Source organism: Sus scrofa, chromosome 5, assembly GCF_054392235.1.
Source record: "Sus scrofa isolate SSC_HxYL_T2T_F1_AM1 chromosome 5, Sscrofa_HxYL_maternal_Yorkshire_Landrace_v2.0, whole genome shotgun sequence".
In the NCBI taxonomy this organism is placed as follows: Eukaryota; Metazoa; Chordata; class Mammalia; order Artiodactyla; family Suidae; genus Sus; species Sus scrofa.
In genome coordinates, this window is record NC_139387.1 from 21,141,939 (window position 1) to 21,157,638 (window position 15,700).

The 15,700-nt window shown below is 43.0% G+C and overlaps 1 protein-coding gene across 5 annotated transcripts in view; it reads right to left on the bottom strand.

Moving 5' to 3' along the window:
- Positions 1-15,700, bottom strand: part of ATF7 (activating transcription factor 7) — a 109,560-nt gene that overhangs the window by 5,567 nt on the left and 88,293 nt on the right. For all 5 annotated transcript variants that reach the window (XM_013987090.3, XM_013987080.3, XM_005652573.4 and 2 more), the window contains 7 exons: positions 12,833-12,970; positions 10,867-11,024; positions 9,514-9,613; positions 8,869-8,982; positions 8,106-8,258; positions 4,720-4,917; positions 2,994-3,102 (listed from right to left, as the gene is read on the bottom strand). In XM_013987090.3, the coding sequence (XP_013842544.1) occupies positions 2,994-3,102; positions 4,720-4,917; positions 8,106-8,258; positions 8,869-8,982; positions 9,514-9,613; positions 10,867-11,024; positions 12,833-12,970 (970 nt within the window). The remainder of the gene's footprint in view (positions 1-2,993; positions 3,103-4,719; positions 4,918-8,105; positions 8,259-8,868; positions 8,983-9,513; positions 9,614-10,866; positions 11,025-12,832; positions 12,971-15,700) is intronic.

Here is a 15,700-nt window from a genome sequence, read left to right on the forward strand (position 1 = left end):
GTTAATTACACTGCCTGGCTTCTAGGTCTCTGCATAATTCATCACCCCTATTGGAACACTTTTTCCTCTTATTAATGTCTTAAAGGGATGGAACCTGCATGCTCATGGGACACTATGCTGGGTTCATAACCTTCTCGGCCATGACGGGAACTCCAAATGCCTGAGTTTTCTTTCAGAATTTAAATATTACCTCCTCTGTGAAGCCTTCTTTGTTATGCTCAGGACATTAACTATTTCATCACTTGTGCTTGCAGAGCATACATTCATTTACTCATCAAATACTTCTTGAGTACTGCCCATGTGCCAGGCACTGGCATATATAAAGAATACAGAGGATCCCTGCCCTCAGGAAGCTCTGGTCTAGGGGTGCTCTAGGATAGCTGTGCTTACCTTATTCATGGGTTGATACGTTTATCTCCTCATAACCCTATGAGTCTCTCAGAGGTAGGAATAGTGTCTCATTTGTCCTGTGTCAGGTACCTACCACAATGTCTACACCACACAGTAGGAATGAAGTACATCTATGCTGTAACAAATAAATAATTTCAAAGATTGACTACCTGTCAGAGTTCCTGTAGGGACTGAATAGAAACCTTACTGTATACAGACTTTATATGGATAAATATTCAGTTCTTAGGTCTTTCTTAGCTTATCAAAAGGATCTGAAAGAGTTGCTCACTAAACTTCTTGAAAAGCTTCCTTGTCTGACCTTACAGAACACCATATTCAGCTACTCAGCTGTTCCTCCTACCTGTTTGGCTGCTCACTCTCATCTCTCTGACCTCTAAATGCTGCAGTGTTCAGGGCTCAGTCCTGGGACTTCTCTTTTTCTACCTACGCTTCTCCTTTGACAATAACATCTCATCCAGTTTCACGGCTTTAAAAACTAACCATACTTTTCTGACTCCCGAAGTTGTACCTTCAGTCTTTTCCCTGAACTGCAGATGCACACAACCAGCTGCTTGCTTGACAGCTCCACCTGTAAGCCTAAGAGGCCGCTTAAACAGCCTGTCCAAATCTGAGCTCCAGAGAGACCACCCAACCCATTTCTTTCCACACTTCCCTCATCTCAATCAATGGCAATTCCATTCCTGCAGTGGCTCAGGCCAAAACCTTTTGTGCAATTTTTCTTTTCTTTTCAGGTCCACACCTGTGGCATATGGAAGTTCCCAGGCTAGGGGTCGACTGGAGTGGCAGCTGCCGGTCTACACCACAGTCAACAGCAGCACCAGATCTGAACTGCATCTGTGACCTACACCAATGGCAATGTCAGATCCTTAACCCACTGAGCAGAGCCAGGGATCGAACCCATATCCTCATGGATACCAATTGGATTAGTTACCACTGAGCCATGACAGGAACTCCTGGTGCAATTTTTGATTCTTTTTCTCACATATACTTCCCCATACAGGAGTCATTAAACCTTGTCACTCTAACTTCAAAAGATATCCTGAATTATATCCCTTCTCATCACTTCCACTACCACCATCCTGGTCCAAGGCTCTATCATCTCTTGCTCATGTGAGTGTGACAGCCCCCTAGGCGGACTACCTGCTTCTGCATTCTTACACTCTCTAACAGAGTGATCCTGTTCAACACAAGTCAGATCAGTGATGTCACTACTCTCCTGAAAACCCCTTCATGTTCCCCAATGTAGAACAAAAACTGAGGTCTTCACCATGACCAATGGGGCCCTAAATGCTCCCATTACCTCCCCTACCTCATTTCCAAATACGCTCCATCCCCCATTCTCTCCAATCCGGCCAGACACCAGTCTCCCTGGTGTTCCTAGAATGTGCTAGACGTGCTCCCACGTTGGGTGGCATGTACTTTTCCTCCGGCTTGCAGTACTTTTCTCCCATATTGACACATGGCTAGCCCCCTCACTTCCCTAAGGTCTTCCGTCAAAAGCCACCTCATCTAAAATTTCAAGTATTGCCAACATTTCATACTCCTTTTCCCTGTTTTTTTCTTCCAAGCATGTACTCTTTATCTAACATACTATATATTGTACCTATCTGTCTTGTTTATTGCCTGTCTCACCTGCTAAAATACAACCCCCTCAAGGGCAGGGACTTTAATCTAATATATTTGGTTCCCTATTGTACCCTCAGCATGTAAAATAGTACCTGGCACAGAACAGGCTCAATCACTATCTGCTTAATGAATGAACGTACCCTGAGGTGCCCATTAAAATTAAAATTCAAATGGAGATGTTTAAAATTGGTGATGTGGTTACTCTTTTTCTATAGGAACACATCTCTGAAAGGAAGACTGTTAGTGGAAAAACAATTCAATATATCAAAATTTGATAGCCAACATTTAGATGAATTCTTTAATTTGTAAGGGAAAATGATTTATTAGCTCTTCCTGTCAATAAGCAAGTTATTCACAGTAATTTTAATTTCAGGATTGTGCTTAGCCTGAGCATGACTCTGTGACCAGCTCTTTCTAGCTCTATATTATGTGTGTGCATGGATTACAAACTGAAACTGTCATCAGCTCATCACTAGAAAGATAGAATACACCTCCAAATTTTGATACTGAACAGACCCCAATGTATCATCTGCTGTTGTAGCTTCCTGAGGCCAAGAGAGAAGCTCTGGAATAACGAAGAGCTGGTTCTGAATCTTGGCTCTGCTACTTTACCAACTGTCTAACTTCAGGCTGACTAATCTGAGTGCAGTTTTCTTGTGTATAAATGAGGTAATATCTATTTCATGAGAGAACTGGGAAAATGGTTGAGTGTCTCACACAAAATAGGCAGCCAGTAGATATACTGCTGCCCTTTATCTCCAACTACGACAGATGATTAGGGCAACTACCCTGTTCTCAAAAAAATTTTTAGTAAGATTGGTTGTTCCGCAAAAGCAGCCCACCCATCAGTCTGGACTCCCCAGAACAGTCAGAATAGGGTTATAAAATAATAAGCAGTTGAGATACTCATTATAGGAGTCTACTGACTGACTCTGCTTAGGTTGGGAGCTACTCACCTAAATAGCCTTGGGTCTTTTTCTGTAGTGCCGTGACTGGGCAGTCTTTATGAGCTAACAGTAGCTGTTTCAACTGAGCCACCTCATTGCGTAGTAACGTGACTTCATTCTGAAGAGGGAGGGAAGAAAAGAATATCAAGAAAATTCATGCTCTGCTCTTGAACCCCTACTGGCTATTCCTAAAGTGAGGACAGAATGTTGCCTAGATTTTTCTCCCTTGAATCTGGGAAAAATCCAGCAAGGCTTCAGATAGCCCAGGGCCTCTACAGCCAGAAATTCAATGACAGTATCTGCTTACAGTGATAGCAGGGATATAAAATAGAAAAATTACTATTTAGGATAAATGTGATTATGCCGAAATTAATAATGCACATGTCCTTTGACTAAGAAAGTCTAGCTGCAGGAATCTATTTAACAAAGCTATCTACTCAACTGTATATAATGTACACTGCAGCAGTGCTGTTCTGGCAAAACATTAGAACTATCCATACCTTATAATATAACTACATAATACAATGTTACTACTATACAGCTATTTTAAAAAATGAAGTAGGGGAGTTCCCTTCGTGGCGCAGTGGAAACGAATCCGACTAGGAACCATGACGTTGCAGGTTCGATCCCTGGCCTTGCTCAGTGGGTTAAGGCTCTGGCATTGCCGAGAGCTGTGGTACAGGCTGCAGACTCGGCTTGGATCTGGCATTGCTGTGGCTGTGGTGTAGGCTGGTGTCTACAGCTCCAATTAGACCCCTAGCCTGGGAACCTCCATATGCTGTGCGTGTGGCCCTAAAATGACAAAAAACAGAAAAAAAAAGTAGGTCCTCTGTACCTATGGCTAGATGTCCAGAAGATAACTGTTTTTACGTTAAAACAGATGCACAGTCTCCCCCCCCAAAAAAACTATAAATGGAAACAAAATAGAAATACATGTATGTTTGGTAGGTACACATCAAACTCATCTATCAGAAGAGAATGAGACTGGGAAAGGCATACAGAGGAGGGACTTTATTTTTATTCTATAGTTGTGTGTGTGAATGTCTATCATATATATTTACATACAAAAACATTACCTTTAAAAAAATAAAAAATAAAAATATTACCTTTGTAATGAATAATGAAATCTTTTAATAACTAATCAGAAGAGGGGAAAATAGTTTTCAGAAAAATATCTGGATTATAACTGTTCTATTTTTGCTTGTGAGGCTTTTCCTTTCTTTTATTAAGCTGCATTATCTGGGGCAAATACATTTTTCCCTTTGGGTGTTCCACTACCCCAATCAGATTCTACTGACAACTTAAAAGAGCACCTGGGGCACTTAATCTAATTCCCTTTATCCAATCGGGTCTATGGATGACTCATCCTAGTAACAGATTTGGGAGTAGATGGTGAGTGTCCTTTCTAGCCCTTGGGGAAGAGATTTCAACTCTGACTGTTGAGAGAGTCTTTCTGCATTCTTCCTGGCATAGTCTCTGGATCTGTCTTAATTAATTAATTAATTAATTAATTAATTTTTTTTTTTTTTTGCCACACCCTGGCATGTGGAAGTTCTTGGGCCAGGGATCAAACCCATACCACAGCAGCGACCAAAGCCGCTGTAGTGACAACACTAGATCCTTAACCTACTCAGATTTGTCTTCAGTTAAAGAACTACCATCTTCTATTATATTGTCCCACTTTCCTGATTCAAACTCACTTTCCAGATTCAACAATCACCCAGGACCCACTTACACTCAGCTGAATGTTCTGAGAAGTGAGTTCCTCTGCCTTCTTCTCTAGGGAGGACACCCAGAGCTTCCGCTTTTGACGGCAGCGGGAGGCTGCGGCCCGGTTGCGTTCCAGAAAGCGCTGCCGCCGCTCATCCGGATCTTCATCCACTGTGCGCCGCCGCCGCCCTCCAGTACTAGGAGTGGGCTGGGCTGGTGAGACCTGTGGCCCAGAAGGAAGAGTTACTTGAAGGGAACGTCAGTCCTTTCCAAATTAAACCTGACGTTAGATTAGGAAGATCTGGTAAAGATCTGGTAAAGGGATGTACCAGTCTCTGTAACCACAGCAAGTCTCATCACTATGTCCCTTAGCTTCTCTTTTGTAGTAGTTCCTCATTCTGCCTCCCATTTCCTTTCAGTCTTCTCAGTTCCATACTTAGACAAACCACAGTTCAGTTGGAAACTCTGATTATTTCTGAGACAGACAGACAAAAATGAAACTAGGATCACTTTTTGTTTCTTAACAGGAAATCTTGTAGGTAGGGAAATCATAATCAAGGGAGGTGCCAGGGGAACTTTTAGGGAGACTGTGGAATAAAAAACTGGAGAATCAGTGATTTGGACAAGCAATACATACAAAGCAACTACAAGTTTTAGAAAAGGAGAAATGATTTTACTATCAGTGATATGAACTATCATGAAGACATATGGACTAGAATATTTTATTTACAATTAGTTATTAATCATCCTCAGAAATGCCCCCTTCCCTGTCTTGTTTGCTCTGTTTGTTTTTATATTTTTTTGTCTTTTTAGGGCCGCAGCCGTGGCATATGGAGGTTCCCAGCCTAGGGGTCAAGTCGGAGCTACAGCTGCTGGTGTATACCACTGCCACAGCAATGCCAGATCTAAGCTGTGCCTGCAACCTACACCGCAGCTCACGGCAACACCAGATCCTTAACCTACTGAGCGAGGTCAGGGATCGAAACTGCGTCTTCATGGATACCAGCAGGATTCGTTTCTGCTGAACCACAACAGGCACTCCTGCTCTGTTTGTTTTTAAAGAGAAAACGAGTGTGTTTTAATCTCGTTACAAACTGGCCATAAAGGACTGTCTTTTGTTTCTAAACTTCAAGCTGATGTCTCTTGTCTCTAAAGCAGTTCTGAATCCTCTTCCGTTTCTTTTAGCTGGTATGTATTCAAAGAAGACAGTCCAATTTTATAACAGCGGCCAAAATTAAAATACAGAAAGGTCAACCATCTGTATAAAAGAAACCATATAATGTACAACAACGCCAAAAATAAGTTCTTTCTAAATCTGTTGCTATTAGGGAACATCTACACGGGCAGTTCCCAAATGCCAGAACTCACATCAGTTTCATGAGACTAAGCATAAGCTTATAATAGAATCTTATATTCTACTTTAGGCCCTACTGAACCGTGTTCTCCATTATATGGATAATGAAGAGATGATTTTATTTATTCAGATTAATATGCTCTCTCCCAAAAGAAAAAAAATGGAGAGGAAATTTCAAACTCAATTTAATGAGCTAGAGGCCTTGGGTCACTGCTTCTCATTGTACTAAGGGAAGTTTACACAAATTCTCTTGTGATTTTCAATTTGCTCTTTGTCCTGAGCCAACTGGAATACATGTAAATGACAAGTTCCTCTTCTCTCATAGGCAACACAATAACACATGCAGAGAATGGAGATGGAAGAATAGGCCAAGAGAAAGACAGGAAGAATGAGAAGGAAAGGCATTAGCTGTGACTAAAAAAGAAGTCCTGTCATTTCCTCAAGAGGGAAAGCAGCATAACTTGAGCAAGGGAGCTACTGCTTTACCATTTCCAGGGACTGGCATCAGAAGGGGTTACAGGAGGGTGTGCAGGCTTAGCTTCCAACAAGAAAACTCAAATGAAAGCTTTTGTTGTTGGCCAAGGTTTCAGGCAGCATATGGTCATTAAATGTTAGGACATGTGGTAGTAACTGATGAAGCAGGTGGTGACATCAGGAAAAGGGAATGGGTAAAAGATGCAACTCGAGAAACTGATTTCAGGTGGTTGTCACCTAACCAGTACAGACAATATGAAAGCTGAGTCCTATTCAGCTTTCAAAGAAACTTTTACTAAACTGAGACCTCCTTGAAAAAAGAATTGGACTTCTAAATGGGATACCTCTGGCTTTTTTTAAGACTTTAATTTCTCCTGAGAAAAAGAGATTAAGTTGATAAGGAAAAAAGCTTTTTTTTGGGTGTGTATTTGTTTACTGAGCTATTGTTCATACTGTGACATCACATTTTATTAAAATGTGTGTGTGTGTGTGTATATATATGTTTTTGTTTTTTTGCTTTTTAGGGCCGTATTTGTGGCATATTGGAGGTTCCCAGGCTAGGGGTTGAATCAGAGCTGTAGCTGCTGGCCTACACCACAGCCAGATCTGAGCCATGTCTATGACCTACAGCTCATGGCAATGCCGGATCCTTAACCCACTGAGCGAGTCCAGGGATTGAACCTGCGTCCTAGTGGATGCTAGTCAGATTCGTTTCCACTGAGCCATGATGGGAACTCCAATATATTGTTTTTTTTTTTTTTTGTCTTTTGTCTTTTTTTTTTTTTTTTTGTCTTTTGTTGTTGTTGTTGTTGCTATTTCTTGGGCCGCTCCCGAGGCATATGGAGATTCCCAGGCTAGGGGTTGAATCAGAGCTGTAGCCACCGGCCTACGCCAGAGCCACAGCAACGCGGGATCCGAGCCGCGTCTGCAACCTACACCACAGCTCACGGCAACGCCGGATCGTTAACCCACTGAGCAAGGGCAGGGACCGAACCCGCAACCTCACGGTTCCTAGTCGGATTCGTTAACCACTGCGCCACGACGGGAACTCCCCAATATATTGTTATTATTTGATTTTTGCTATAAATCTAATCAGTTAAGTTGGGATGGTTTTTTGTTTGTCTTTTTAGGGTAAGACTTAAGATAGGGGAGCCTAGGGGAGTCTCCTTTGGTGTACAAAGTGGACTGAAGTGAGGTTCTGTCACATTTTAGAGTGTTTTGCAGATATGGCATTCATATATAGAAATAACCAAAAAGCAAAAAACAAAAACTGAGACCTGCTCTGTGACAGTTCTGCATTATCAAGTCTGTTTGCATTTGGTATAACACAAGGATGGATAAAGAATAGTATATATATATATACACCTGAAACTAACACAACTCTGTACATTAACTATCTCAATTTAAAAAAAAAAAAAGAATAGTGTATTTTGCAACAAACTGTTAAAAAGAACCAAAATGCAGGTAGTTGCCCAGAAAGCTGAAATTTATTCTTCTTACATTTTCCTGCTCCTTAAAAAACATATATGACTTAAAGAGTAATGGTGACACAGCTGGTTCCCCTATCCAAGGGTCTAACTGACCTGTGGCTGGGCAGGGGATGGGGCATCAGGGTGCTGGATGAGGATCTGGCTTTGCTCTGGACGAGCCGTCACCATGGTGCTGGCAGTACCCACCACCATTCCACAACCACCATTGATTGAGGAGACTTGGTGGGTTAGGGTAGCTTTTAGTCTCTGTGGGAAAGATAAGAAAAAAATAGCTTGTCAAGGGTGAGGTTCTATCAAGCATAAGAAAAGTGGGCTTAGATTTTTATTATTGACCTTACATTTGGCTAAAATTCCCACACTGATTTGCTGTTAACTGAACCATTAAAAGAAGATGATAGGGAAAGAAAATGTGCACATGGATCCCTAAAATGCTTACTGTGTTCCCTCACTATCGTCCTGGGCACAGTTGGAGGGTGGGGGTTGTTGAAGCAATAGAGTCCAGATGAAAGCTCTTTCCTGGAACCTGGCCAGGCACTGGTTACGCAGTTATTCACCTCCTGGCCAGCTCTCCTGCCCACTCATCCACCCTCCATCTGTCACCCTGGAACTGAAACAGCAAGAGTTCCACTCCAAACAATCTGTGCTGCTCCTTTTCACTGCCATGGTCTATGCACCATGCTCCAAAGGTAGAAGAGAGGAGATAGGAGTCATGAATCAGGGTCTTGTCTTCTCCAGACCCGCAGCAGGGTGGGTCTTCAGCTTCACAAGCCCCAGAAGGTTCCTACATGTGGCTCACTTGAAAAATTGAGGCAGATACCACTTCTCTCAAAAGGGCCATGGGATGGGCTGTACTCACCATCTTGGCTTCTGATGGCATAGGGTGGCCAGAGGGAGAAATGGAACCACTGCTGTTCACGGGTGGGCCAGGGATACCAGGAATGTTGGGCACCATAGACACAGGTCTGGCCAGCTGGACCAAGAGAGGGAAGAAAAACCAGAAGGGAACAAAAATACTATTAGGGCAATAGTGTCCCCAAACGAAGTACGTGCTTTTGAGATTGGCACATTCGGACCTATTCTATGCAACCTGCCCAGAAGGCATGCAGAAACAGCCTGGGAAATACCATCTTCCATGGAGCATCAGAGCATAGAGGATCTAATCCTTCAGTGCTATGACAATTTCTATGGGAAAGGCTGAAGCTGTACCTTGAGGAAAATGGTGGGCAATTTGTGAGGTGATTAGTGCCAAGTGAAACCAACCAATCAGCAGGCTGGCAAGATCAATTCTTAGACCAGGAGCCAATTGTCCAGATGAGTCTTTGTCTAGTATTCCATAGTGCTGGATTGGCAGGGGTTAGTGAGGAGTTGGGCAGGCTGCCATGCTCAACTAATACAGACCAGAGCCCACGTTTCCCTGGGGCTCATGTATGTTTATGAGCATTCAGGTGGAAGGGAGGGATTAGTTTGTTGGTAGGGTTGGCTGCCCAACTACAGAGCTCACCGATATAACAGAAGGCATCTGTACCGGAGGCCCTGGCAGCACAGGCATGGTCTGTCCATTAGCAAGATGCATGACGAGAGGGAGGGAGCCAGTGGGAGACCTAGGAGATATGAAGTGAAATGCTCATAACACAGACCCTTTTGCCAATGATCTTTCTCCTATAACTACAGCAGATTTCTCAGTCTTTTCTAGTTAGGGTAGCATATAAAATCTTGACACCCTCATGAAGGTGGAAAAAGCAGAGAATGCTATTTACCTTACCTTGTAGAGGGAGAGAAATGGCAAGATTTTTACACCTTGCAAATTAAGCAGAGACACTGTATTCAAGTAGGTGGGAAGTTAGTCCTATTAAGAGTTTAGAACAATTAAATAAGTATACCTACCACTGGCCTGTATGAATTCTGTTTTGCCTTAGGCAAGGAATACTTGGACCAAAGTTGCCATTCTGCAAAGCTGAATTATGCCATATGTTAGCCAAGTTTGAATAAGTTCCTCTTGTTTTGGTTTCCATGTTTTGCTCTACTCTGTCTAAGAAAGAAGCCGTTTTGTATTTTTCCTAGTGGATCTAGAGAACAATAAACTATAAGAGGCTGAATCCTGACAACAACCTCTTAACCCCTGGATGCCTGGGAACAGGATCTTGAGTCATCCCATTAAGAAATCTACATAGGCTATGCTGAGAGTGAAGACAAACAGACAAAACAAAACTAGGAACAGCAAAGACCAAGAACCCTAAATGGGCCTAAGGGGAACATAGACTTAAAAAAGATGACTTAATGGGTTTCAGCCCCTTATTGAGTGGTGCCTCCATAAACGTCCATACTGATTGAGGCCAAAAACTAAAAATATACTTTCCTGTGTGACCTCCACCATCCTGATGATGAACTTCCTAAAATCCTAAGGATTCTTCTCCTTCTTCTTTTCTTTTTTGGCTGTCCTGTAGCATATGGAGTTCCTGGGCCAGAGATCAGATCCAAGCCACGGTTGCAACCTACACTGCAGCTACCACAATGCTGGATTCATTTAATCCATTGTGTCAGGCCAGGGCGCAAACCTGCGTCTGGGTGCTGCAGAGACACTGCCGATCCTGTTGCACCACAGCAGGAACTCCAAAGGATTCTTCTTTTACACTAAGTATTAAACCTCCAAATTAAGGAAGTACACCCCCCAGTAAAAACTCGTTTGTCTACTAAAATGGCAAAGAAGAGTCTGTTTATGGGGGAGGAATTTGAGAGATAATCTTAGTGACTTGTTTTCCCTGAGTATTCAGAAACAGTCTCTATTTTATCAAATAATTTCACAAAGAGGAAAGAGATTCAGGCTTCACTATCTCTTGCTGCTCTCTTCACTTACCCCAGCTGCCTGTTGGATGGTGGAGCTTGTGTGATGACAGAGGTTGGGGAGGGAAGGGTTGGGTGAAGTGGATCATAGCCCAGGTGGAGAGGCAGGGAGCCAGGGCGCACGATGGTGGGCGTGGGAGTAGAGATCACAACAGGCTTTGGAGCAACCTCCTAGGGAGAAGACACCAACAGATGACAAAATGCCCTAAGGGCTGCTTGTAGGGAAATACACAGCTAGTAAAAATCTAGTATAAATTTATTGGAAAAAGCAACAAGGCTAGTCATGAAAATCCTGACCTGATTCCACTGCGATCATGGCCCCACACCTCACTTACCCATTCCGTAGGAATGCTGAGGTAAGACCCTTTGACTATCTCCCTTTCAGGGATGGTGGCTATATGAATGAGATGACAGCTGGAAGATCACCTGATATATAGAAGAACTAGAGTACTATATAAATTCTAAGAATTGCTATAATTTTTCACGATCTAGATACTCTCATTCTAAACCTGATGCTCAAGTGTCTGCTGATCTCTAACGGGAAAAGGCAGGTTTAAGACTGGTGATAAGGCAACCCAATAGCTCCTAGACCCTTTAAAAACAGGGCTGGGGAAGTCTGAATAACGATCATATTGTGATATAACAAACTGTTTCCAATTGTTAACTTGTTAGGACCTCAGATTGCCAGTGGCCACGATGGCCCTGAAAACATCACCAGATAGCCTCTAGGACTTGGATGCTGATGAAGAAGGGAAGAAGGTATGGAGGAGGCAGTTTTGAGAAGTTACCAGTTTTGGAGGGAGGTAAAATGAGGTACAGATGCTCTATCCACAGTGGATATTAAAATTAATAACTACTGGTAGAGCAGTAGAGACCAGAAGGAGGCATGAGGGGGCTTCTGAGGTCCTGATATTACCTAAGTGTTGCTTACATAGGCTGTAAACTTTGTGAAAACGCAATAAGCTATACACTTACAATTTGTATACTTTTCTGTATGGGTGCTATCTATAATTCAATGAATTTATAAAAAATAATACAGAAAGTTTATTCTAAAAAAATAATAATCAGGAGTTCCTATTGTGGTGCCGCGGAAATGAATCCGAGTAGTATCCATGAGGAGGCAAGTTCAACACCTGGCTTTGCTCAGTAGGTTAAGGATCTGGTGCTGCCATGAGCTGTGGTGTAGGTCACAGACACAGTTTGGATCCTGTATTGCTGTGCTGTGGCGTAGGCCAGCAGCTGCAGCTCCAATTTGAGCCCTAACCAGGGAACTTCCAAATGCCAAGAGTACAGCCCTAAGAAGCAAAAATAAATAAATAAAAAAAATATATATTGCCTTTTTTTTTTTTTTTTTTTTGCTTTTTAGGGCCACAGGTGCGGCATATGGAAGTTCCCAGACTAGGAGTTGAGCTGGAGTTGCAGATGCCAGCCACAGCCACAAGGGACCTGAGCCGTGTCTGCAACCTACACCACAGCTCATGGCAATGCTGGATCCTTAGCCCACTGAGCAAGGCCAGGGATGGAATCCGCATCCTCATGGATCCTAGTTGGGTTCGTTAACCACTGAGCCATGAAGGGAACTCCCGACGCTGCACCCTTAACCCACTGAGCGAGGCCAGGGATTGAACCTGCATCCTCATGGATACTAACTGATTCGTTTCCACTGCACCACGACTACAGGAACTCCTTACCATTTATTCATTCTCTTGGGGATGGACATGTGGATTGCTTCCAGTTTTTTGACTATTATGAATATAACTGCTATGAACATCCTTATATTCTTCTGATAGACATATGCACTAATTTCTTTTCCACACAAACTTAGAAATGGAGTTGTTGGGTCAGAAAATAGGTGTAATTTATATAAATCTTTTGAACGATTAACATTTAAATATAATCAATATTCCTGCATCACACAATATTTATACCACATTTCATCTATCAATTAACGTTTGAGATGACTTGGTGGAAAGCTTTACCTTCTGCTTGAGTGGTGGGGAGCAGGGGCTAGAGGCAGGGCTGTCAGGTGGGGATGAGTCCACCTCCACTGGCTCTTCTTCTTTGATTTTGATGTCTGGTGTAGAAGGCAGAGACATGTCAAGGGGCCCAGAAGCAGCCTGCGATAAGAGAGAAATGAGCATAGTTCAACCCCCTTCAGGTTAAATCTCTATCTTTCCAGTTAAAAGATGACGGACAGTACTTCTAAGAAGTTCGGCCCTTGGTCAGAACACTGAATTGAAAGTCAGAGAACTGTGGAGCCTAGGTTTTACGTACAATTCTGGCCAAATGGTTTAACTTCTTGGGGTTACTATTTCCCAACTGTAAAATGAAGCTATACCTGCTTCACCATGGGTGAATACTTATAAAGATTCCAAAAGGGAGAAAAAAACTTAAAATGTTTATTAAGACCCTGAAAGGGGAAGAAAAAAAAAAAGGTGTCGTTTATCCCTGTAAATACTATATTATTTTTCAGGACTGTACAACGATTCCTGAGTCCAGTGCCTTCCTATTCCCCACCAGTTCTGTTGGCTACTAGAGAGCTGTGAATACATTTTCTGCTAATCAGAATTACTAGACTATCCAATTATCAAAAGCAAATAAAAGCAAATTGGCTATTAAAGTTCTGTCAACAAGACAGGAAATATCTTTTCTGGGGAACTCCCCATGCTAGATGTGATCTCAGCCCAAAATCTGGTGCTAGAGGCTAGAAGTTAGGAAGATAGGGTTTTATAGTAACCATGAAGGAAAGGCTGATCATTTGATTAGTGAGAGAAACTAGAACCTGGTCCTAGAAGCAAGACTGGAGAAAACCAGAGGAAAAAAGGGTACTTTTCTGGCAGTGGTGCAATCACCTCACAGAACTGTGGAGCTGTACACGGCTTTGACGAGAACAATAAACCATCTGAAATGACAGCCCTGATACTGCGACAGGAGGGCTGGCAGTGCAGTTCAGTTTCATGACAAAGTGGATCCTTTGTTCTATTCTTCCCATATCCTAGGATCCTCGATGAAAGAAGAGCTTGTTTCTAATTCATCCCTTGTTACCTTAATCGCTAGAAATCTTGGTAGCTGAGCAAACTGAAATTAATCTGCTATCTACTACATTAGAGAAGGTGGTAATGGTTCTTTCTCTCCAATCTGATGTGGAAGAGCAACAAAGATGGTTTCATTTCTGCTCTCTATATTGCTACGCTGTCAGGCCCAACTGGGCTAATTCTTGGATCCCTGAAGTCTGAGGGTGGTAGGGAGAAGAAGCCTTTAAGTAAATTCAACCACAGGTTCTGGAGCTCCCGTCGTGGCTCAGTGGTTAATAAATGAGGTGGTGGGTTTGATCCCAGGCCTTGTTCAGTGGGTTAAGGATCTGGCGTTCCCGTGAGCTGTGGTGTAGATTGCAGACGTGGCTTGGCCCCAAGTTGCTGTGGCTGTGGCATAAGCCAGCGGCTACAGCTCCGATTAGACCCCTAGCCTGGGAACCTCCATATGCCGCGGGAGTGGCCCTAGAAAAGGCATAAAGACAAAAGAAAAAAAAAAAAGTAAATTCAACCACAGGTTTAAAATCTCCTAGGGGCATCATCTAGAAAAGCTGTGGTTCAGAAAAATTCTGGGGTCATTAAACACTCCTAGAGAAAATTTTCCACTGAGTCTTTGCTTCTTGTCAAGGGGAGATAAAGATCACTCCTATACAGGCTGGGAGAAAACCAAGAAATACCTGTTGAGTAAAGGCCTAACTATGAATGGCCTCCTGTAAGTGTCAACTGAGCTAAATGGCAGTGGGAAAGACTTTTCCCAGGCTAGGGATTAAACCTGTGCCACAGCAGTGACAACACCAAATCCTTAACCTGCTAGGCCAACAGGGAACTCCATGGACTTGAAGCATTTAAAGGGAGGCTAATTTTCTTGAATTTGCCTATAATGAGTTTGCTTTAAAATCCTTCATATCGGGAGTTCCCGTCGTGGCGCAGTGGTTAACGAATCCGACTAGGAACCATGAGGTTGCGGGTTCGGTCCCTGCCCTTGCTCAGTGGGTTAACGATCCGGCATTGCCGTGAGGCTGTGGTGTAGGTTGCAGACGCGGCTCGGATCCCGCGTTGCTGTGGCTCTGGCGTAGGCTGGTGGCTACAGCTCCGATTCAACCCCTAGCCTGGGAACCTCCATATGCCGCGGGAGCGGCCCAAGAAATAGCAACAGCAACAACAACAACAACAACAAAAGACAAAAAGACAAAAGACAAAAAAAAATCCTTCATATCTTGGTGGAAACAATTTTACTGATTTCTTTGTTCTGGAGATGGGAGAAATGACAGGAATGAGGTAGGGAAGCTGTAAAATAAAATTATACCACCTAGGAAGCAACTGCTTGAAGAGGGACCTGGGTCTCTGAAGAAAAAGAATGATGAGAAGACTGTGGCTAATTTTCCATTTGAAAGGAGAACTACAAATATATGCCACTGAGTTTTCTTTTCTTTTTTTCTTTCTTTTTTTTTCAGGGCCGCACTTGCAGTATACGGAAGTTCCTAGGCTAGAAGTCCAATCAGAGCTACAGTTGCCGGCCTACACCAGAGCCACAGCAACACCAGATCCGAGCTGCGTTTGCAACCTACACCACAGCAACGCCGGACCCTTAACCCACTGAGCGAGGCCAGGGATTGAACCCACAACCTCATGGTTCCTAGTGGATTCGTTTCTGCTGCGCCATGATGGGAACTCCTCTCCACTTTCTTTCAGTTTGCAGGAGATAGTATAAAATGAAGCTCATAAAAAGCTATGGAACTTGGAAAGGACCCAGTGATAAGAACACTTTATTCTTATAATTTAAGCTGGATGGAAAAATCATGCACAAACTCTCTT